Source organism: Falco punctatus (genome assembly GCF_963210335.1).
Source record: "Falco punctatus genome assembly, chromosome: 19".
NCBI lineage: Eukaryota > Metazoa > Chordata > Aves > Falconiformes > Falconidae > Falco > Falco punctatus.
In genome coordinates this window covers 6,128,774-6,152,800 of record NC_137599.1, presented here as the reverse complement: position 1 = coordinate 6,152,800, position 24,027 = coordinate 6,128,774, and the positions used below count along the sequence as shown (strand labels likewise).

Genomic DNA, 24,027 nt, shown 5'->3' with positions numbered 1-24,027 from the left:
GGGGCATGGGGGCGTTGTTTTGGGGGTGGGGGTTTTGCACCCTGAGGTGTCTGGGGGACTGGATGTGGCTGGGTGGGGTGGGGACGGGCAATGTGGCACGTGGCACTTTGGGGACCCTGGTGCTACACGACGCTGGGTGCTGCACCAGGGGAGCCGGGGCACGACAAACGCCTGCTCCTGCCTGCGACCCCCCACCCTGCCACCCATCCCCACATCCAGGGTGCGCCGGCACCCACCTACCCACCTGTCCCCATGAAGACCCTCATGCAGCAGGACCAAACCCCCCAGCCCAGCACAAAGGCCAAGGGCATGAGCAACAGGCACCCAGAGCATCCCTTGGGTGAGGAGCCCCGTGCGGGACCCCAACTCACAGACACCCCCAACCCACCACCAAGAAACACTCGCTTAGGTTTTTTTTTTTTTCCTTTCTTTCCATCTTTTTCCTTTCTTTTCCTCACTCCTTTCCCTGCTAGCCATCCGGCTCCCCTCTCCCCTCTCCCCTCCTGGCACGCCTCCATGGCCGTTTCCACATTTGAAGGAGCCACGTTGGTTGGAAAAAGCAAAAGCCCGTTGACAATAATCCACAATCTACTGTGCAATTTGGGGAGGGTGTAATTACACGCCAAAAAAATATACGTATTTACCAGGGCTGGGGTGGCCGCCTGGAGCTCAGGGATGGAGTGGGGAAGGAACCCTGCAAAGGCAATGCGGCACCCGGGGGAGGTCACCCCCTCTTTTAAGGGGTGATTTTTAGGGAAAGGGGTGGCAAATGGGGGTGGGGTCTTTCCTGTAGGGGGGGAGCAAAGTCCTGGGTCCAGCCCTCACACCTCTGCTTGCCCCCCCACCACACTGAGGGCTTGCAGGCTCTTCGGCACACTGGGAGCACTGGGAGCAGCACAGAGCTCCCTGCAGAGGGAAACCACGTCTGAGCGGGAGGTCCCACCAAGTTACTTTTTTTTTCAGGAAAAAAATAAATCAATGCAATTTAACAATGAAATAACAGGGCCGGGGGGTGGGGAAGAGACACGTCGAAAGAGAAAAAAAAAAACCCAACCACCCACCCTCACACCAGTGACCTCTCGAGGTCTTTTTTTCCAGCCTGCAATTAAATGCAAAGAAGAAAAAACAGCCCAGGAGGAGTTATCTGTGCGGGTTGCACACACACACACACACACACACACGCATGCACACGGGGACACGCGTGCGCGCGCAAGGAGCAGCTGGCCAGCTTTCAAGCCCTGTATCTATGCATCCGAGACACGTTGCAGGAGAAGACTCCTCCAATCATGCCTCGGCAACTCGAAAACCCCTGGCCAGGCTCCAGCCTAAAGATGTGTCTTTAATTTTTGCAGCATGACAGAAAAGAAAAGAATGTCATCTTTTTTTTTTTTTAATATATGCATGGAGAGGGAGGAAAAAAAAGGAGCGGGAGGAACGGTACGATGCCACCTCATCAGCACCCGCTCCTCAGCACCCGGCCTCCTGCCCCAGGAATGCAGGAGGGTTCGGTGCAGGGGCTGGGGGCTGGGAAGGGAAAGGGAAGAAATCCTGCTTTAAAAAAAAAAAAAAAAAAAAGAAGAATATTTTAAAAAGCCTGGAAAAGTCATTAGGATCCTAGGAAGCGGAATGGGAGACGCCAAGCATAGGCCTGGGCCGACTGCTGCGGGTGCGGGCTGGGGGATGCCCAGGATGCTGGGTCCTGCCCAGGGTGGTGGTGCCCACCCGGGACCTCCTGCTCCTGGGGGCACTGGGAGAAAGGCTTGTCCCCCGCAGCCACCTCCCGTCAGCCCCATTCCTTGGGGCAATCTGGGAGCCTGTCCCGCACAGCCCAGACTGGTTTCACTGGTGCAAAATGGATCTGCAGCTGGGGGTGTGGGAATGGAGTCGACTGCCCCAAAAACACAGTGGTGACCCCCAAAACTTGGTGGTCATCTGAAAAACTCAGTAGTCAAGCCAAAAACTCAGCAGATGCCCCAAAAAGTTGGTGACCGCATCCAGGGCAGGGGTTGCCCCATGGATGGAGGGGAGGGCAGCTTGCCCCGCTGCCCCCATCCCCTTTGGTTGGGACCTACTGAAACCCAGAGCTGGTGGGGCCGGGGGCTGGGGTTTGTTTGCCTGTGCCGAGAAGAGCTGGAGCAGACATCGGAGCAGACATCGGCATCTGGTGTGAGTTAACTCCCCTCGACAGTGCAGACACATGGATCGGATTAACTCCCTTTTTTCTCCCCCTTCCCCTGCCCCATTCCCCACGCTGCAGCCCTGGGAGCCAGCCCCACACCAGGCCCCCCAGTCACCCCACTCCCCATCCCGCACCCAGCCCTGGGACCCATCAGTCCCCACCGGGGATGCCTGGGTCCCCCCCGGCTCTGCGGCTTTGCCTGGAGGGGTGGTCCAGGCAAGGATGGGGAGTGGGTGTCCCACGAGGCAGTGCCACGCAGGTGTTTGACCCCACGGCAGGGCTTGACCCCACTGAGGTCCCCACTGCAGGACCCCCCCCCCGACTCCCAAGGGACCCAGGCGCCCCCAAACCCAGCTATGTCCCACCATGCCAGCACTGAGAAGCCCCTGGGAGGGGGGCGAGGCGGGGGGGAGGGATATTTCCCCAACATCCCACCCTGCTTGAACCCAAAACACTTCCACCCTCATTTTACATCTGCCGTGGGGACGTGGTGGGGACTCGGTGCCTCAGTTTCCCCAGCCCGGCCGCAGCCCGCAGCCCGGCACCGCCCCGGCTATTCCTGGTGGCCGGCCGGCCCCCGGCACCCTCAATTGCGGCAGGCAGGGCAAACCCCGTAATCACGGCCCGGCTCCCCGGCTATTTCCAGCGGCTCAAAGCAAGCCGGGCAAATTGCTTAATTAGCCTCTGGGCTGCCAGCGCCAACGCTGCTCCGTGGCGGGGGCACCGGCTGCCCGAGGGTCCCGCAGAGGCTGCCCGTGTCCCCCCCGGGGTGGCCTGGGGACCCCCAGCTGGAGGGAGGGACGGGCAGGTGACAGCCTCATCCCACTCAGCAGCACGGAGGTCCCTCTGCTTGGGAGGGGTCCAGCAGGATCGGGGTCTGGCTTTGCCCCCTCCCGAGCCTGGGTCCCTCCTGGGGGGGCTCGTCCCACCCCCTCTGCACCCCTGTATTCTGGGGCTGGGGTCCAGAGCAGAGCTGGGGAAGGAGGGGGGCAACCCCTGGGGCCAGTGGGGCTTCTGGGGGCAGAGGGGCTTTGGGAGGGGGGAACCCCCCGCGCGGGGAGCGGCAGCCCAGCCCGGGCTCTCGCCGTCTGGGCTCGTGGAGTCGGGATGGAAACTCTGAGGGCCGAGCTCCACGCCAAACATTTTCCGTTCCCAGTTTGCTTCCCTGCTTGCTCTCTTTTCCTTTTTTTTTTCCTTCGCCCCCCCCCCCCCCCCCTCCTTTTATTTTTGTCTTTTTCAGTTTCATTGAAGAATTTGCTGCTCCTACCGGTGCCCCCCCGCACCCTTGGAGCAGCCTGGGGAGGGGGTGATGGTCCTCAGCCCCATCCCAGCTGGACCATGGGGCTGGGAGGGGTGCATGGATACCCTCAGGACCCCAACCCCCCACAGCCCCCAGGTCCCTTTGGAGGGGGCCCCCACCCCTCTCATCACTTCAGCCCCCCAGAAAAGCATCCCAGGAGCTGCCAGATTCATATCCCCAGGGCTGGGAATGGGGACCAGGACTAGGATGGGGACAGGGATGGGGATGCGAGGGCTCTCCGCACTGCCGGCCGGCACCGGAGCCTGGCTGGGATTTCTCCGGCGCGGATCCTCGGAGTGACCTCATCCACCGTGGGCTGGGCGAGCGCCCGTGGCCTGGCTGGGACAGTGGCTCTGGTGCCACGTGGCCGGGGCGTGGGGCTGCCGGCACCTGCCTCACACCCTCCATCACCCCTGCCGACAGGACCCTGGGGTGCGGGGGGCACCCTGGAGGCTGCTGTACCCCAAACTCTTGGGGAGAGGGGGTGTGCAAACCCCAAGAGGCCCCCAGGAGGGATGGAGGGAGCCCCGGCACTCACAGGGCTGAAGGTTTGATGGCTTTTGGGGGGCAGAGCTGTGGGGTCTCCCCTGCCAGCAAGAGGGGTGGCAGGTCCCTGGTTCCCAAGGGACATTGGGCACATCTGGCAGCAGTCCCCACCACTGCTGGTTGGGGAGGGGCGATATGAGTCCCAGTGGGGAGTCTGGCGTGGTTTGGGACTGTTGGGTTGGTGGTTGGGGTATTTGGGTTGGTGGTTGGGGCTGTTGGGTTGGTGGTTGGGGTATTTGGGTTGGTGGTTGGGGCTATTGGGTTGTTGGTTGGGTCTGTTGGGTTAGTGGTTGGGGTATTTGTGTTGGCAGATGAGGTTGTTGAGACCTCAAGAATGGGTTGAGGTTGTTGGCTTGGTGGTTGGGGCTGTTGGGTTTCTGGTTGGGGTTGTTGGCTTGGTGGTGGGGGTTCTTGGGTTGGGGCTGTTGGTTGGTGGTTGGGGTTCTGGGGGTGGTGGTTGGTCGTTGGGGTTCTTGGGTTGGGGCTGGTGGTTAGTGATTGGGGTTCTGGGGCTGGTGGTTGGTGGCTGGGGTTCTGGGGTTGGGGCTGCTGGGTTGGTCGTTGGGGTTCTGAGGCTGGTGGTTGGGGCTCTGGGGCTGTTGGGTTGGTGATTGGGGTTCTGGGGATGTTGGTTGGTGATTGGGATTCTGGGGTTGGGGCTGTTGGGTTGGTGATTGGGGTTCTGGGGGTGGTGGTTGTTGGTTGGGGTTCTGGGGTTGTTGGGTTGGTGGCTGGGGCTCTTGGGTTGAGGTTGACATTGATGAATGGTTGGACTGGGGGTGGGCTGGTGGGCATACGGTTTGGGGGTTTATCTCATCAGGAGTGATTCAGTTTGGATCCAGGGGCTGGGATCCTCCAGACGTACAGGTGGGAGGTGGCGCAGGTGGATGGATGGCAGGACAGACGGACAGCTGCAGCCAGGCAGGCAGGGTGTGGATGTCCCCTGGGAGATGCGAGGACACCAGTGCTCTCTGGTCCCACAGCCCAGGGGGTCCCCCAACCTCCACCCTCCCCCAGCCACAGGCACCCCCTACTCCAGGGAGGTTCTGGGGGCTCTGTGTCCCTGGGGAGAAGGGTTCCCCAAAGCTGGGGGTCCCAGGCTCTGTGGGGCTGGGAGGTTCAGGGGGGTGGGAGGCCAGGCCCCACTGTGGGGCAGGATCTATCCACCCCAGAGGAAGGCAGGGCTCAGCTGGGGCCTGGCAGGGGGAGCCAGGACCGTGTCCCCAGCCCAGCCCCCCAGCCCGGCCCCTTCAGCTCCACCACCCCCGGCAAGGGGTCCCTCCAGCTGGAGCTCGGCCCAGGCAGCAGCGATGCTCCAGCCCAGCCCCAGATCTTCCTCCTCCTCCTCCCCGGCCACTTCCCAGCCCCACGTCAGCACCTTCCTCCCAGCCCTCCCTCTGCTCCCCCCAGTTCATCCCAGTTCCCTACCTGGGGGACCAGCATGGACGAGGAGGGGTTAACTCTTCCCTCTCAGCTGGCTGCTCTCCACGGGGTCCTCCCCCTCCTCACAGTGTCCCCCATCCCCACGGGGTCCCACCACCCCCCTATGGTGTACCTCATTCCCAGGGGGTCCCCTCACATCCCACGGGGTCCCCCCCTCCCACAGGGTCCCCCCCATCCCACGGAGTCCCCCCCACCCCACAGGGGCCCCCATCCCACAGGGTCCCCCCCATCCCACGGAGTCCCTCCTACCCCACAGGGTCCCCCATCCCACAGGGTCCCTCCCATCCCACGGAGTCCCCCCCACCCCACAGGGTCCCCCCATCCCACAGGGTCCCCCCAATCCCACGGAGTCCCCCCCACCCCACAGGGTCCCCCCATCCCACAGGGTCCCTCCCATCCCACAGAGTCCCCCCCCATTCCACGGGGTCCCCCCCACCCCCGCCACGTCCCGTCCACAGCCGCCGGGGCCGGTCCCTGCTCTTTGGCAGCAGGATCGGGCATCGTGGAAATGCGGGGGGGGGGGAACTGGGGGGGCATGGGGACAGGGTGTGGCCGGTCTGTTTGGGCGTGGCCTGTGCGGGGTGGGCGGGGACATTCAACAAAAGGATTTCAAAGGGATGAAACTGGGGCAAAGCTAAAAAAAGTTTTAAAAGTCCTCCCCCCAAAAAAACCCTACCGCCAGCATCCCGCCGTCCCTGCCCATGCACACGTGTGCACCCGCCTGGGAGGGGAAACTGAGGCACAGCAGCGCCAGGGGGACTGTGCCGGAGCCCACAGTGTCCCCAATGTCATAGTCTGTGCCCAGTACCAGGACCCCCTGCTTGGTGCCCACGAAGACCCCCAGGACAGGCAGCAGTGGGGTGCAGGGGGTGTCCCCTGACCCCAACCCCCCCAGTCCCCCCGGCACTATGGACCCTAATTGGAAGCAGCCGCATCCCCACAGGGGGACAGGGATGATGGACTCCGGCCGGCGGGGATCCGGCGAGCGGCTGCGGTGCCCGGCACATTCCTCTGGCCCCCGTTGGCCGGTGCCTCCTCCCTTGGCGGGGTGGCTGCTGACGGCCTTTGCCCCCCCGAAACTGGGGGCAGGCGCAGGCGATGCCCTTGGCTCCCACCCCACTGCTGACACGTCTCCAGCACAGCCTCCACGTCGGCAGCCGGAGGGGGGGCCCGGGGCTGTGCCGGGAGCTGGGGGTGCTGGCGAGGGCCCCCCACCCTGTACCGGGCTGGTCCCTACCCTGCTCATCCCCGGGGGGGGGTGCAGCCCAGGGCCCACCCTCCTGGGCATCGCCCTGAGGTGCCAGCAGGAGCCTGGCCAGGCCTGGGGATGTGCCATGCTGTGCCACAGGCAGGGCTTGGGGACGCAGCATCGGCAGCCCTGGAGCCATGCCATGGGCAGCACCAGTGCCATACCATGAGCAGTGTTGTGGCTATAGCATGGGCAGCATTGGGGCCATACCATGAGCAGTGTTGTGGCTATAGCACGGGCAGCATCAGGGCTGTACCCCCAGCTGTGCCACGATCAGAGCCCACTTCCCTGCTCCATCTGCCCGGGCTGTGCCAGTCTGGCCACGGGGCAGGACACGCCATGGCAGCGGTCCTGACTCCTCAGGTGCTGCTTGGCCCCCCCATGTAGGTCAGGGCAAGATTAAGGTGTGTCCCCCACCCCACCCGTGGGCACAGTGGGGAGCAAGTGTGTCCCATGGGTGCTGGCCTGGGATGCCAGCCCCTGCGAGCCCAGGCACATGTGGCCCCACTGCGGGGACACACTGGATGCTGTCCGGAGAGCCAGTGGGACATCACCACTGCCTGCGGCACCCATGGGCACATCCCTGAGGCCAGGGTGGGAGTTAGCACTGCCCTGCAGAAGGGGTGGGCTTTGGGGGCAGAAAGGGAATAAAAGGGGTTTGTGGTGAAACCAAGAGTGGCTTTTTGCTTTTAGGGTCTGACGGTGCCACACTGTTAAATGTCCCCCTTGGTCATGACGCAGCCATCCCTCGCTCTAGCCACCCGTCTGTCCTCCACCATCTGTCCCTTCTCCCATCCATCCATCCATCCTACTGCTTTACATTCCTTTATTTATTTATCCTTCCATCCCTCCACCCCTCCATCCTTTCCTCCCTCCCTCCCTTCCCATGCCCACGCATTCAACCTCCTCCCTCTCTCTGCTCCATCCGTCCCCTCTCCTCCGTCGGTGCCTCCACCAGCCGTCCCATCCCATCCGTCCCCTCCGTCCCGCTCTCACCACAGCCAGCTCCCCATCCACACATCCTCCAGGGCCCCGGCACCCTGCCCACGGCAGCACCCTGGGGTGCTTCCAGCTGGAGCAGCTGCCGGCTCCCATCCCCAGGGAGCTGCCAGGAGCCGGCTGTGTGCTCACCCAGGCTGAGCTCCCCGAGCATTCCTCCCCTGCTGCCCCGCTGGGTGGGGACAGGGACAAGGACAGTCAGGTCCTGCCAGCTCAGCTTCTCAGCCCTCACTGCCAGGCAGCTGCTTCAGTGGCGATTCTCTGATGTCTAAGAGGGTCTTGAGCACCTACCACCACCCAGCCCTCTGGCCCCAAACCCGGTCTCCTGTGGGCCACGGAGCATGCCTGATTGGGAAACTCAGCGTTTCTGCTACCAAATGCTTCCCAGCCACAGCCTGGGGCCAGCTGGAGCCTCTGCCATGTCCAGGATGTCCCTGGGGACCATGGCAGGTCGTGGTATGTGGCAGGACATTGCTGCCTTCCTCTGCCGTCACGGGCTGTCTCGAGCCTGGCAGAGATGCCTGGTCCTTGGGTGTGCCACTGCCAGGGCCCACGCCACACTGTCCCCTCCCTGCTCTCAGGGTTGTGTCGGGATCAGCTGAGCTGAAAGCAGAGGATATGGCTTCCTCCCAAAGCCCTGGGGCTTCTCTGGGGGTCCCCAGGGCAGCAGGGTGGGACAAGGGTCCCCAACCCCTCAACCTGGGATGCTCCATTACCATGGGGTCACAGCAAGGACCTCAGTCCCTCAGTACGCTCTGCCAGTGACACGGAGGCATCCCAAAGGGACGCAAGTCTGGGAGCAGGGGGGACCACATCTGTGACCCCCAGTTGAGCAGGGCATTTTGCTCCCAGCCACCCCAGGGGCTGGAGAAAAGGAATGGAGGTGGGCTGGGGGGGGTGGGGGGTGTGTGTGCAAGCCCTGCATGTGCAAACTCGTGTGTGCAACTCATGCACCCAGAACCCCTGCATGTGCAAGCGCTGTGCACGAAATCTCTGTGTGTACAACCCCTGCGTGCGCAACTGCTGAGTGTGCAACCCGCTGCTTATGCACAGGCATGTGTCAGGCAGCACCAGCCAGATTCACATGCCTGTGTCATGCGTGTCCACACTCGAGGATGCACACAGAGCAAACCCCACATGCTCCACCCCTTGCCACCTCTGTCCCCACCTCTGACGTGCCCGTTGCCATGTGGGGGACCTGACACCGAGGCCCATCCTTGGTGGGGATGATGGATCTCCCCATGGCCGGTGCTCGGGGCTGGCGGTGCGGGGTGGGCCATGCTGCCAGGCAGTGCATGGTGTCCAGCTCCCAGCCCTGCCGGCTGGGTGCCAAATTCCTCCACCCCCACAGGAAGCTGTCAGCGCACTCGGCGCTCGCTCTGCACCGGGGCCAGGCCAGGCCAGAGGGAATGCCGGAGCGAAAAAGGGCTGGAGGAGAGAAACCAGGTCAGCCTTGAGCCGCCAGCGTCACCCTGGCAGGCAGCAGACGGCTCCTTCGAGGAAGCAGGGCGAGGATCCGGCCCCAGCGACGTCCCCTCCGGCGCACACAACACGCACCAACCGAGCCTGCGCCTGGCTGCTGCTCACTTGCTCGAGGAACCGTCCTGGCCCCAAAGCCCCAGCCAAGGGGTGAGCCCCAAACGGGGGCGTTTGCCTCCCCTGGGGCCTGCACAGCCTGAGGATGGGGAGGGGGCTTCTAGGAAAACCACCCACTGTGGAGCTGGCTCAGCCATCACCACCCTGGGAGCCTCAAGGCCATGATGAAAGGGAGCAGAAGGGTTCAGCTCACGCAACACCTGTGCCATCTCTGTGTGATGCTCTCACCCCTAGGTACTGCTCCACCCCTGGATACTGCTCCACCCCTGAGTACCGCTCCCATCCCTGGGTACTGCTCCTGTTCCCACGTGCTGCTCCTATCCCTCAGTAGTGCTCCCACACCCAAAATGTCCTACTGCCCCCAGGTCATGCTCCCATCCCTGGTGTACCACTCCCATCTCCAGGTGATGTGCCCATCCTGAGCCACGCTCCCAGCCTTGGGTACAGCTCCCATCCTCGGAACCAATTCCATCCCCTCCTACTGCTCTTACTTCCAGTCACTGCTCCCGTCCCTGGACAATGCTCCCTCCCTGGGTGCAAATCCTGCTCCCATCCCCACTTCCATAAATACGCCTTCCCCCCATCCTGTCCCCCTCCCCACGGTGTGAATCTGAGGGGGTCTCTGCCCTTCTCCCGCGCTCCCTCCTCTCCTCCCCTCCTCCCGGCTGCCTTTCAAACACAAACACAGCTCAGTGGAAAATGTGACCTGCCATGAAGCTGCAGATAACTCGGGGCCGGGCCAGGGCCAACTGGAACAGCACGGGCTTGGCTGCGGCCCTGGCTGAGCCCATGGTGGCCAGGGGGGGCTGGGGGACCCGGCGGGGGGGACAGCTTGGGACTCCCTCGTGCCTCGCTCCCTCCCACCTCCTGCATCGCTCCTGCGCCTGGCCCTGGCCACAGCAGTGTCCCTGTGGGGATGGCAGAAACAGAGGAAGCTGCTGTGGGGACACTCGGTGCTTGGGGGCTGGTAGGACCCTTCCCCAGCCCATCTCTGTGCTGCGGTGGGATGGAGATGCCCAGGAATGGTGTCACGTGGACAGGATGGATATGCCTGGGGATGGTGCCAGATGGGCAAGGTGGAGATGCCCAGGGACGATGCTGGATGAGCAGGATGAAAAATGCCCTGGGATGGTGGCATGTGGACAGAATGGATATGCCTGGGGATGGTGCCAGATGGGCAGGATGAAGATGCCCTAGGATGGTAGCATGTGGGCAGAACAGAGATGCCCAGGGATGCTACTGGATGGAGAAGATGGAGATGTCCAGGGACGGTAGCACAAGGACAGCATGGAGATGCCTGGCATGATGGCTAGATGGGCAGGACAGAGATTCCCAGGAATGGTGGCTGGATGGACAGGATGGAGATCCCTGGGGATAGTGGCACATGGGTAGGACGGAGATACCCTGGGATGGTGCTGGATTTGAAGGGTGGAGATGCCCAGGGATGGTGCCAGGAGGGCAGGACAGCAGTGCCTGCAGGAGGATGGTGCCCCGTCTCAATCCAACGGGCAGTTGGAGGTGTGTGGGCTAGGAGCTGCAGTGGTCGGAGCCCGTTTGTTTCTCATTAGCGGCTCTTGGCAGGAGCTGTGGAAAAAATAGCTTCAAACAGCAGAGCTGGAAGCGAAAAGGCTGGGCTGAGGGAGGGGAGAGGGGCCGCGGTGGGGAAGGGGGGCATGAGGCCAAGCAGGGTGGGGGGAGGGGATTGCAGTGACAGTGGCCTGGACAGGGTGCGGGGATAGGGATGGAGACACATGTGGGTCCCCTCTGCAGTGTCCCTGTCCTGGGGAGCAGCAGCTGGGTCCATTTTGGGGATCTCAGGCGTATGCACGCTTGTGCACGCTTGTGTGCACGGGGCCAGTGAGCACAGCGTGTGTGTGCACGCCCGATGGAACGAGCAGTCCTGGGGAGGGGACAGGAACACATGGCTGGGCACATCCGTCTGCACAGTGGCATCTCCACCCCCGAGCCCCACACCCTGCCAGGGAAACTGAGGCACTCCGGGTGTGCCCACAGCGGGCTGCAGCGAGCAGGGCCTCAGCTGTGCCCCACCGGGAGGCTCCCGCTGCAGACGGAGCTGGTTCTCACGTTTTCGGGGGGCCCTCGGCAGAGCCACTTACGCAACCGTGTGTCTGCGAGCGCCGCCAGCACCGCCAAGTCAACCAAAAGCGAGCGGGGGGAGAGCGGGAGGCGAGCGGGGAGCCCAGGGTCCACCCCACTGCTCCCGGCTTCTGGCACAGTGAGGATTTGGCAGGGACGGTGGCATGTCCCACCCTGGCGTGACTGTGCCAGGGTGGCACCGGTGCCTGGCTGCCCCATGGCCCCCCCTGTCATCCTGGACTGGGAAATGGGCAGTGGCGAGACGGGGTCATTTGGGGACAGTGGCTGGGGATGGTGCTTGTCCCCACTGCCAGGGCAGGGCTGTGCCCGCCGGAGCTGGTGGCACCGTGGCAGCCCTGGCAGTGGCCCAGGGCTGGTCCCTGCAGGCATGGGGAGACATCGATGGGGCTGGGGGGGGTTCTGTGTGCTGGGACATGCATGTACATGCATGTGCATGTATGCATGTATGTGTGTGTGTGTGTGCACCCCCCCCATTTTGGTGCCCGCGTGTCCAGCTGGGTTTGGCTGCCCGCACCCACCTGGCTTCGCAGCTATTTCTGGCTCCAGCTTGGATTTAATTCTACCCTGCCTGCGGCTGGCGTGTAATTAGGAGCCAAAAAAAAAAGCCCTGGGCACCCTCTCATCCCCTGGGGCTGGCTCACACCCAGCGCCCTGGCCCCGGCGGGTGCAGGGGGTGCAGGCGCCCACGGCCCGGGCTGCAAGGGGGTGAAGGAGCCCCCTGGCCAGCAGCAGAGACCTGGCAAACTCGGTGCAGCTGGGAGGGCTGGGGCATGGCGGGGGGGGTCTTATCTGGCTGGAGGGGCTCTGCCTCAGCAGGAGGCTGACTGAGGAGGGGGGGATTTCCCCCCAATGTGGGACCCACCTGGGGCACGGGAGGATGCGTGGCAGCAAATCCTTGGTTAAGCCCTTGAGCCAATTATGCCGCTGGAGTCTCCCCATGACCCGTGAGGCGAAACCCCCGTGCCCCGGGCAGCCATAAACCCCTTAGGGGGATGATCCTGCTTAGGGCAGCGCCTCAGCACCCCACAGCCCCACCACCCACAGGTCCCCACATCTCCAAGCCCCCTCCTCCCCCAGCGCTGTGCATTGGTCCCAAACCATCCCCTTGTCCCCCACCGGCGTCCCCTCTGCCACTGCCTCCCCACCTGCCCTTGGGCAACTCACCCGCTTGCCGGCAGCCGCCGCGGTGCCAGGGGCACGGTGTGGGGCAGCCCCCCAGGCACACCCCACACAGCACTGCCCGAAGCCGCCCCTGCAGGGTGCTGATCGGCTTTGGGGAGCTTATGGTCCTCAGCTGGCAGCTCGGTGGCTCTTCACACCTGCGAGATGACCCCGTTCCTTCGGCCTCGCCACCAGCTCCTCACCCTCACGCTGGCCCAGGGACGCAGCTCTGGCACAGCAGCAGGGCACAACCAAGGGTGTGCGAGGCCAGGCAGCCCCTGTACCACCCTGCATGACCCCTGTGCCACCCATGTGTGACACCGGGCAGTCTCTGTGCCACCCTGTACCCTCTGTGAGCTACCCTGAGCATGTCCGGTGCCACCCTCTGCACCCCATGTGCCACCTCGAGCACCCCCTGTGCCCGTTCCCTACACACCAAGTATGCACTGCACACACTGCTGTGCACACACCCCAATATATTGCACACACACGTGTACAGACACCCCACCAAGCATGCACTGCACAGACCTACTCATTGCACACACACACATTGCATGCACACACTGCACGTACACACATTGCACGCACACACGCATTGCACACACACACATTGCACGCACACATTGCACGCACATACGCATTGCACACACACATTGCACGCACACATTGCACGCACATACGCATTGCAGACACATTGCACACACACACACTGCACACACACATTGCACGCATGCACACACATTGCATTCACACACACACACAGAGCACATGCACATGTTGCACACACATGTAGCACACGCACACCCGACACAAGTGGTGCACACACCCCCACATTGCACACACTTCCCATTGCTGAGCACAAGCGCACACACGTACTGTGCACGCGCGCACACACACACGCACCACCCATGAGCACCCACCCAGCCGCTCCCTGAAGGGGCTGTGGGCCGGGGGTACCGCACCAGCACCTGCACAGCCCTGGCTGTGCTGGTGGAGGGGAGCCAGGCGCCCACCCACCTGCCATGACTCCCTTGGGGCAGGTGAGGGGATGAGGCCCTGCAGGGGAGAGAGTCCACCACCACCTGTCCCCATGTCCCCGTTCCTGTCCCACCCCATCACCTTTGCTCCCAGCCTCCCCCTCCTCCCCAGCCCTTTGCCTTCCCCCAGGCTCCACCTGCTGCTCCGCCAGCCCTGGGGGTGCCACAGCTGGGTCGCCCCCAAGAGGGGCAGGTTCGGGGGGGAGCAGAGCTTCTGGGGGGACTGGACCCCCCTGGGCACTGCTCCAGGTCCCATGGCTGGGGACACGTGGCCTTTCTGCCACCAAAGGGAGACACCAGCCTGGCAGGGGCCCCAAATCCTTCCCTGCCCAGCAGGGAGGTGGCCGATCAACCCACACCCCCCAGCGGGACTCGGGGCTGCCCTGCCAGCTCTAACGCCAAGTCCCACTGTCACCAAATGTCCCACCATCACCAAAATGTCCCACTTGGCCACTGGGAATGAACAAGGCACTCCCTGGCCCTGGCAGCCCCCAGCTCCAGCAGTGGCCCCCCGCCCCTCCCCCCCAGCAGCCCCCCCATCCCACCGCCAGCCAGAGCCCAAGCCACCACGGAGGCACCCAGTGCCCCCTCCCCACCAAGCCAGAGCTCAGCAAGGGCCACTGCCAAGACCCCCAGCCCCGGGGGGCCGGGGGGGCAGCTGGACCCGGCGTGGGGAGGGATGGGGAGAGGGTCCGGGGGGCAGGACCGGGGACACAGTGGGGACCAGCCACGGGAAGCGCAGCCCCACGGGTGGCCGTGACACTGAGGACAGGAGACAGGGCGCCGCGCTGGCTGCCACATCAGCAGCAGCGGGGAGGGGACCCCGCCCGCAGGGCTGGGGAAGGGCAGCGGCCGGGCCAGCCCCGAGGTGTCCCCAGCCCCGGGACCCCCGCGGGGGGCAGGATGACACCGGGCTGACACCGGGCTGAGCCGGGGCCCCCCCGGGCTCCCCGAGGAGGGGGGAGGGAGGGCGGGGGGGCGAGGAGAGGGATGGGCAGAGGGACAGCCCAGAGGAGGGGGGAGGGATGGGGGAGGGATGGGGGGGGGGGACACGACACCAGGCTGAAGGGAGAAGCAGGGGCGGGGGTGGGGGGCGTGGAGCCCCCCCATCACCCTCCCCAGCCCACCCCGGGGTGGACCTCAGGAGCACGCAGTCCCTGGGGACCCTACTGCACCTCCTCAGCGTGGGACCCCACCACCCAGGACCCCAGGCATCGGGACTGCCCGGGGGTGCCACAGCCCCCCCCCCTGCAGCACCGAGCACAGGACAGACACACAAGCCAGGCCAGAGCCCCCCCGCACCTCGGGGATTCCTGTCCCAGCAGCAGGATGGCCTCAGCCCCCCCCCAATTTGGGGAGCAGCACCCCATAGCAGGGTGCCAGCACCCCTCGGTGTGTGGCCGCTCCTAAAGAAGCCCCCAAAGTGGCCCAACCCACCCCAAATTGCCCCACTCCGGGGGTTCCCACGAGCCCCCACCCAGGGCAAATTCCGCAGTGGGGCAGGCAGGGTGCAAAGGGCACCCAGGGGCTGGGTGCAGGGAGTGGGGTGCCCCAGGCACCCGTGGCCATAGTCCGGCTCTGGTGAGGAGGGTGCACGGCAGTGCTGGGGGATGCCAGGACACCTGGTCGATTGGGGGGGCATGGAGTCTGGAGCCACCCTGCGAAGGGTGCCATGCCTGGGAAGGGTCCCTGGGGATGGGGGCTGTAGGACAGGGGCCTGGGAGAGGCCCCGTCAGCCCTGCGGATGTAGGGACGGGGCGAGGGGGGAGAGCAGGCAGGAGGGGGGGACATGCCAGCCCCCAGCATATGCCTTTTGGTGTCCCCAGGATCATGTTCACCATCATCATCGTCACCTTCATAACTGTCACCTTCCTCATCATGATCTTCCACATCTGCCGCAAGCTCTGCCACGACCCCATGCCACCCCCGCCCTATGGGGACCCCCACGGCTCTGTGCCCCCCCCGCTCACCCAGATACCTGCGCTCCCCAGCCTGCCCGGTGGGGCCATCCCCGTGGGCCTGGAGCCCCCACCCTACAGTGAGGTGGGTGTCACCCGGAAGTGGGTGCTGGGCACCCGGCTGAGCCTGGCATGGGGGCAGGGGTGGGCTGTGGGTGCTGGGGCTATGGGGTGTGGGGTGCTGGTGGCATGGGATGGAGGATGCTGGGGCTATGGGATGTGGGGTGCTGGGTGCTGGTGGCATGGGGTGGTGGGTGCTGGGGCTATGGGATGTGGGGTGCTGGTGGCATGGGGTGGTGGGTGCTGGGGCTATGGGATGTGGGGTGCTGGTGGCATGGGGTGGTAGGTGCTGGGGCTATGGGATGTGGGGTGCTGGTGGCATGGGGTGGTGGGTGCTGGGGCTATGGGATGTGGGGTGCTGGTGGCATGGGATGGGGGATGCTGGGGCTATGGGATGTGGGGTGCTGGTGGCATGGGGTGGTGGGTGCTGGGGCTATAGGATGTGGGGTGCTGGTGGCATGGGGTGGTGGGTGCTGGGGCTATGGGATGTGGGGTGCTGGTGGCATGGGGTGGTGGGTGCTGGGGCTATGGGATGTGGGGTGCTGGTGGCATGGGGTGGTGGGTGCTGGGGCTATGGGGTGATGGACACTGGCGTTATGGGGCTCAGCAGGGCATGGGGGGACTATGAGGGTCCACAAGCCCATGTGCCACCCCATGCCAGGAGCACCCTCCCCTGCTCCCATGCACCCCACCTTGCCAGGGCCCAAAGGGGGAACCCAGTTCCAGTCTCCTGAGGTCAGCCCTGGGAAGCCGGGGGGTGTCACAGTCTCCCCCCCACTGACCCACACTCACTCTTAGGTGACGGCAAAGCCCTTCCTCTACCCACCACCGCAGGGGCCATGCCCTGAATGCAGCCGCAGCCCTGGGGCTCAGCACCCCTTCATCACCCAGACCAACTTCTAGGGGTCATCTCCACCCTGAGGACAGCCTGGTGACTGCCTGCACTGGGGAGGGGGACATGGACCCAGGCATCCAAATGGCCTGGTGCCATCCAGGTGCCTGGGTCCGTGTCCTGCCCCTCTCTGGACATCGGGGTCCACCTCCCCCCCAAACCATGACATTGGCGCATGGCAGGGGTTTCCCTATTTATTATTTTTAAATGTGTAAAAGAGCTCCCTGCTATGCTGGTTTTAGGGGCTGGGGAGGCTTGGGATGTACAGAGGGAGAAGAGGGAAAATTCAGGGGGGGCTCTGCACCATCCATGCACCCCCAGCTGTGGGTGCACCCTGGCACTGCAGGGACTTTGCCAGCTGGGCATGTGAGCATGTGTCAGCCGGGGCCCTGACACCCTGTTCCTGTCCCCGTCCTTATACCCATTCCCATCCCTCTCTCCATCCCTGTCCCTAACTCCATCCTGTCCTTATCCCCATTGCCATCTGATCCCATCCCTATCCCCATCCCCATTTCCATCTGATCCCATCCCTACCCCCATCCCCATCTCATGCCCACCCCCATCCCATCCTATTTCCATCCCTGCCCACATCCCCATCTCTGCCCCCTCCCATCCCATCCCCATCTTCATCACATTCTCATCTCCATCTCATTCCCATCCCAACTGATGCCCATCCCATCCCACTTCCAGCCCCAGCCCCATGCTCATCCTCATCCCTGTCCCCATCCCCATCCCATCCTATCTCCATCCCTGTCCCCATCCCATCTCTTCCCCTTCCCAAGAGATGGGCCCAGGCCAGCAGGACGTTGGGGTTTATTGAGTGGGGAGCGCACTCCCTGGCACGGGGCCATCCCGGTGGCAGGTGTCCCCAGCCACTCACGCCGCTTGCTGGCCCCGGCACCGCTTGATCTTCTTCTTGAGGAGCAGCAGGTCCAAGTAGAGCAGGCGGCCCAGGACAGTGGAGGCACACAGCAGCCCCCCGTGCAGGGCCCCCGCCAGCCCGCAGCTGAACACGTCCTGCCCTGGGGATGAGCCACAGTGGGACACAGCCACCCCCAGGGGGGACACAGCCACCAGCATGGGGGACCCGGGCACCACCGTTGCCCTGTTTCAGGAGGACATCCCCTGCTTCAGGGAGCCCCTGGGAACACTGTCTGCAGCCTGGAGCTGGGCATGGGGACAGAGGGACAGGGGGACATGGGGACGTGGGTGCACAGGTCCCGTACCTGTCAGGTAGAGGTTCTTCACGGGTGTCTTGGCTCTCATGGCGGCCACCACAGCCGGGCTGAAGCGGCCGACTTCGTGCTCGGTCCCGTACATCTCCCCACGGGGGGCCGCCAGGTAGTGCTGGTTGGTGAGCGGTGACGCCGCCTCCACAAACTCCACCTGCCCGAGCAGGAGCCCGGGGCGGGGGGCCCGGGGCACGTTGGGGTGCACAGGCCACATGAGAGTGCACAGGGAATGCCAGAGTGCGTGGGGCACCCAGGGGTGCACGGGGCACACGCAGGGACACAGGTAGACCCATCCCACCAAACAACAGGTCCCACCACAACAAGTCCACGTCTCTCTGGTGGGTGCCCACCCCATGCAAAGGTCCTGGGGGCTGTGATGTCCCATGGCTTTGCAGGACACCCTGTCCCCACTGGGCACCCCAGCCCCAAAGAGTACCCTGTCCCCAACAAGCACATCCCTGCCTGGGCACTCCACCCCATAGGGCACCCAGTCTCCACTCTGCACCCCACGCCCCCTCTGCACCCATGCCCACGAGGCACCCCAACCCTGTGGGGCACCCTATTTCCATGGGACATCCCACACACACATCCCACCCACACAAGGGACCCTGTTCCCACAGGGCAGCCCAACCCCACAGGACACCCGGTCCCCACTGTGCATCTCTCCTGGTGGGGCACCCCAACCCCATGGGGCACCCGGGCACTCCATCCCTACAACCCCCCCCATCCCTGCAGAACACCCTGTCCCCACCACACAGCGTCCCTGCTGGGCACCCTGCATGGCAGGGGACACCGCGGGGACCCCCATCACCTTGTCACGGAGGTGGGGGAAGCGCTGCAGTGCCCGCTCCAGGAGGCGCTGGGCGATGGCCAGCTTGTACTGCTGGTAGTCAGGGCCCCGGTGCTTGGCGCGGGTCCCGGCCCACTCCTCGAACCACTCATACCGTGCCATGGTCAGGATCGTCATGCACGACCGGCCTATGAGTCAGGGGACACAACTGGTGACAATCCTCATCCCGTCACAGGGGACCCCGGTGCTGATGTCAGCCCGGGATGCGGTGGTGGCACAGAGTGGGGTGGGGCCCCCCACCCTGTACCTGGGTGCCGCTGCTCGTAGGTGGGGTCCTTGGCAGCAGGGAAGGTGATGAACATCATGGCCAGGTTTTCGGGGACATCGTCACGGCTCAGGGCAGCGTAGCGGGTCATCCTGCAGGCAGAGTGGGCAGCACCATGCACCCAATGTGCACCCCTGAGCACCCACACCACGTGCCGTGCGCCCACCCCAGGGTGCCTGGGGACCCCTTACATGGCGTCCAAGTCGTTGTGGGGGTAGATCCAGAAGTTGGTGGCAGGCAGGGCCAGCTCCGCCGCGCTGCCCCGCAGCCCCACGAACACCAGGAAGGAGCCCATGCCGTGCCGCACCATGGCCAGGCGGGAGCGGACACCTGTGGGGACACAGGCTGGGATGCGGGAGGTGACACCCCATGCCTGCAGAGGGGATGCTGGGGACACAGCAATGCTGGGGACATGAGGGACATGAGGATGCTGGGGACCACTGGTGGTGCCAGGGACACAGGGATGTGGGGGACACCAGTGATGCTGGGGACACAGAGATGCTGAGGATGCTGAGGACATGAGGGACAGGGGGGCACCAGTGATGCCAGGGATGCAGGGATGCTGGGGACACCAGGGATGCTTTGGACACCGGGGACACCAGGGACATGGGGATGCTGGTGACTCAGGGATGCTGGGGACACCAAGGACATGGGGATGCTGGTGACACAGGGACGCTGGGGACACTGGGATGCTGGGGATGCGGGGACGCTGGGGACACCAGGGACACGGGGATGCTGGGGATGCAGGGATGATGGGGACCGCAGGCATGTGGGACACGGTACCTGGGTGGCCGCGGAGCTGGGGGGGCAGCAGCTTGCCGAAGGTGTTGAAGATGCCGGCGTCGGAGATGACGAGGGGCGCGAAGATCTCCACCTCCTCCTCACTGGGCCCCTTCTGCACCACCACCCCTGGGAGGCGCGGGGGGTGAGGGGGGCACAGGACACCACCCCCCCCTGTGCCCACCGCGTCCCCCCCCGATGGCAGGGGGCTGGGGTGGGAGTCAGCGCTCACCCACGGCGGTGCCAGCGGGGGAGACGAGGATGCGGGTGACAGGGGCGCGCACCAGCACGGCGCCCCCCGCGCGCTCGATGAGGGGCACGGCGTGGAAGGCGATCTCGCTGGCCCCCCCCCGCGGGTACCAGGCCCCCCGCTGGTAGTGGTGCACCATCAGCACGTTCACCAGGAAGCTGGAGTCCTGCGGGGCCGTGCCTGGGGACAGGGACGCTGGTGGGGCACAGGCACAGCTGGCCCCCGCCCCAACAGGGGGCAGCCCTCCCCTATCACGACTTGGCCTCCCCTGTTGTGACATGGCCCTCCTCATCAAGATAAAGCCCTCCCTGATCCTGACATGGCCCCCTCTATTGTGACACGGCCCTCCCCTATCATAATGCTGCCCTCCCGTCACAACACATCCTCTGCTATCATGACACAGCCTTCCCCTATCATGACACAGCTCTCCCCTATTGCAACAGGGCCCTCCCGTATCACGACACAGCCTGCCCTATTGCAACACAGCCCTCCCCACTGCAACAGAGCCCACCTCTATCATGACGGTGCCATCCCCTCTCACGGTGTGGCCCTCCCCTATTGTGACTCAACCTCCCTTATTGCAATACAGCCTTCCTTCACCACCAGGCTGCCCTCCCTATCTCGGCAGCACCTTCCCTATCGCGACAGCCCCTTCCCTATCACAACGGCCCCCTGACCGTAGAAGAGGTAGCTGAACAGGGCACGCAGATCACGGTCGGCCGTCAGCCGGGCCACGGCCTCACTGTGGCTGGTGGCCGCCATGCGGAAGACGGGCGAGATCCAGTAGACAAGGCCGGTGCGGACCAGGAAGGCAGCCAGCCACCACGGCACCATCTTCAGCACCGCCAGCAGCGCCACGTGCCGTGAGGCCATCTGCACAGGGACCGGCCCCGTGTCACCCCCAGCCACTCCCATGGCCATGGCCACACCACTGCCGCCACCCCATCCTCGTGACTGTCACTGCTGTGACCCCAGAGCCACCCCTGTCCCCGGCACCCATCTTCACCAGGGCCACCACCCACGTCCCCACCATCCCCACTGCTTTACCCCACCACACCCAATGCCTGTGTCCCCACCATGACCATCACTTGTGTCCCCACCATGACCATCACTTTCATCCGCACCATGCCCGTCATCTGTATCCCCAATACCCCCAGTGCCCCCTCCCCACCACAACCATCACACAAAGCCCCACCACACCCCCACCCATCCCCACCAGGGCCACCACCCATGTCCCCACCATCCCCACTGCTTTACCCCACCACACCCAATGCCTGTGTCCCCACCATGACCATCACTTTTGTCCCTACCATGCCCGTCACCAGTGTCCCCACTATAATGATCACTTTTGTCGCTACCATGACCATAACCTGTGTCCCCAACATCCCCAGTGCCCCCTCCCCACCACGACCATCAGACATGGCCCTACCCAGACCCACCAGTGCCACCACCCCCACACCCAAGCTGGAGGCACCCCAGCACTGCACCCCAGGGACATGCCACCACCCACGGGAGGGTCCCTGTGGGGACACCCACCTTGGAGAGCCGCATGAACTCCCTGATGGCCGCCTTCTCAGCGGGGAACTGCTCCTCCAGGGCGGTGGCGAAGGCGGCCTTGCCGGCGCGAAGCTGGTAGCGCCGGGGGCCCAGGCACACCTCGTCGTAGGGGTCTGGCAGGCGCTGCCAGCACAGCTGCCCGTCTGTCAGCTGGTCCAGCGCCACACGCAGCATGCTGCCCTCGTGCATCTGCCCCACGTAGTGGATGCCTGTGGGCCCTACAGGTCAGCAGCCCAGGGGCTGGGCACCAGGGGCCCACGGGGGAATCAAGTGTTTATCATTTTCCTGGTGCGGGTCACCTCCAGGGGCGGTGGCATGGCTGGGGCAGCGGGCACAGCACGCACACTGCATGCATGCACTGCACACAGAGCAAGCACACGCGCGCTGCATGCAAACAGCACATGAGTTGCCTGCGCAGCTGCACATGCGCAAGCAAACTGCGCACGCACTGCACGTGCACTACAGGCTGCATGCACACACACTGCCACAGCAAAAACACGCACTGTGAACACCGCGCTCACTGCACAAACACTGCAAGTGCTGCCTGCGCACACTGCTTGCAAGCAGTGCATGCGTGCATGCTGCATGCAAAAAGTGCATGCACTGCAAAAACACTGCAGACACTGCATGCACACGCTACCATACCTACTCAGTGGACACTGAACAGGGACAGGCACTGCATGCACGTGCACATGGGGCATGCGGCACATGCCAGCAACCGCACTGACTGAAAGCAGGGCACACTGCATGCACTGCACTGCACACACACTGCAAACACACCCACCCTGTTGCACAGGGATACATGCAGTGGTGCAACCAGCCTGCAGACACACAGCAGGGGGGTAAGCAGCAGCCACGCTGCATGCACACACTGAGCTACACCCCCATCGTGCCTGCAAACACCCGCAAACTGCCTGCACATGCCTGCACATACCTGCACACTGCCTGTATGCACAGGCACAGGCTGCCTGCACACCCAGGGACACACACACACACACACTGCCTGCACGCCCAGGGCGCACACACACACACACACGCTGCCTGCATGCCCAGGCACATGCACACTGCCTGCACGCTCAGGCACAGGCAGCCAGTGCTGAGGAGGGGCAGCCGGGGGGTCCTTACCCACATCGAACTCGCTGCCCTGCTCCTGGAAGGTGTGGCAGCACCCGCCGGCCTGGTCATGCTGCTCCAGCACCAGCACCCGCTTGCCCACCTTGGCCAGCGTGCCCGCTGCTGCCAGCCCGCCTATGCCGCTGCCAATGACCACGGCGTCCAGCTCCGGCGGCACCCGGTGGGCGCTGAACCCTGCACACACACGTGTGCCTGAGCCCCCCCCCCCGGCACCACACGAGGGCACACAGATGGGCAGCGCAGGCGGGATGGATGGCCAGCACCCAGCACCCAACACCCAGCACTCACCCCGCTTCAGCACCTTGTCACGGGCGCGTGGCTCCGTCACCAGTGGCCGGGGCGGGCCCGGGGGGGGCCAGGTGAAGGGGTTGCCAGCTGGGGCCAGGAGCCGGTGGGCCACCAACCCCAGTGCCAGCGTGCCCAGAGCCAGCAGCAGCAGCAGTGTGGCCCACATGGCTGCCACCATGCAAAGCACCTTATAGACACCGCACTGTATAGCCCTGGTGCCTTACAGCTTATAGCCCCGGCAGCTTATAGACAGAGGAGATTATAGACACGCCACCTTACAGACACGGAAGCTTATAGCCACCGCAGCTTAAAGCCACAGGAGCTTATAGCCACAGCACCTTATAGGCATGGCACCCTATGGCCACGGCACCCTATAGCCATGACAGTGTTATGGCCACAGCACCCTATGGCCATGACACCCTATGGCCACGGCAGCTCACAGCTGAGGGGTGCACAGAACAGGGTCTGCTGGGTGTGCACACGTGTGTGCATGAGGTGGAGAGGTGTGTGGCACGGGTGTGTGCTGGTATGCTGGGTGATGCACGCTCACACACACACATGCATGCAGGTGTGCAACTGTGCAAATGCGTGCACAGCCACACTTGTGCAAGGAAGCACATGCACACCTACACACCTGTGCAAGCAAACTGTACACACACTCCAACACATGCACACCCATACACCTTACATGTCTGTGCAAACACACTGGCACACCCATACACACACACCCCTGTACAAACACACCCTTACCCACACCCCCTTGCTTCCCCCCCCCGCGTGCACACCCCCACCCCCCCAGCTGCGGTGCCTGCAGCTCTGCTGACCTCTCCCGGCAGCACCAAGTAGGGCCTGTGTGTGCAATGTCACACGCACACGCGCACACACAATTACACCTCAACACACACAACCCCCCCCCACCGACCCCAAACAACTCAACCCACCCCCCCCAGCACCCACACCCACCAAACCCCAAATACAGCCACGTGTGCGCACACACACATGTGCACACACGCACACACGCACACGCACTCGCACCCCAGCCCCCAGCCCCACAAACACCCCCCAAGCACCAACCTGGTGCAAACCCCTGATTTGCAGAAACAAAACCCATCAGCACCAGGTGGGAGAGAGCC

General features: G+C 64.2%; 2 protein-coding genes across 2 annotated transcripts; one reads left to right on the top strand and one right to left on the bottom strand.

Moving 5' to 3' along the window:
- Window positions 1-4,916: 4,916 nt before the first annotated feature.
- On the top strand, window positions 4,917-13,130 carry LOC308055679 (uncharacterized protein; the record flags this gene model as incomplete). Its single annotated transcript, XM_080369939.1, has 3 exons — window positions 4,917-5,614; window positions 5,742-5,798; window positions 5,873-13,130. The coding sequence occupies 3 exons, from the start codon at window positions 4,917-4,919 to the stop codon at window positions 6,087-6,089; spliced, it is 972 nt and encodes a 323-aa protein (XP_080226065.1). The 3' UTR covers window positions 6,090-13,130.
- A 2,961-nt stretch (window positions 13,131-16,091) lies between these two features.
- On the bottom strand, window positions 16,092-23,811 carry LOC308055612 (all-trans-retinol 13,14-reductase-like). The gene is made up of 11 exons (XM_080369788.1): window positions 22,895-23,811; window positions 22,598-22,780; window positions 21,452-21,681; window positions 20,593-20,788; window positions 19,898-20,095; window positions 19,669-19,794; window positions 19,077-19,215; window positions 18,868-18,977; window positions 18,582-18,748; window positions 17,765-17,924; window positions 16,092-17,560 (listed from the first exon to the last, which is right to left on the bottom strand). Exons 1-11 carry the CDS (start codon window positions 23,070-23,072, stop codon window positions 17,415-17,417), a joined length of 1,833 nt encoding a protein of 610 aa, XP_080225914.1. The 5' UTR covers window positions 23,073-23,811; the 3' UTR covers window positions 16,092-17,414.
- Window positions 23,812-24,027: the final 216 nt, after the last annotated feature.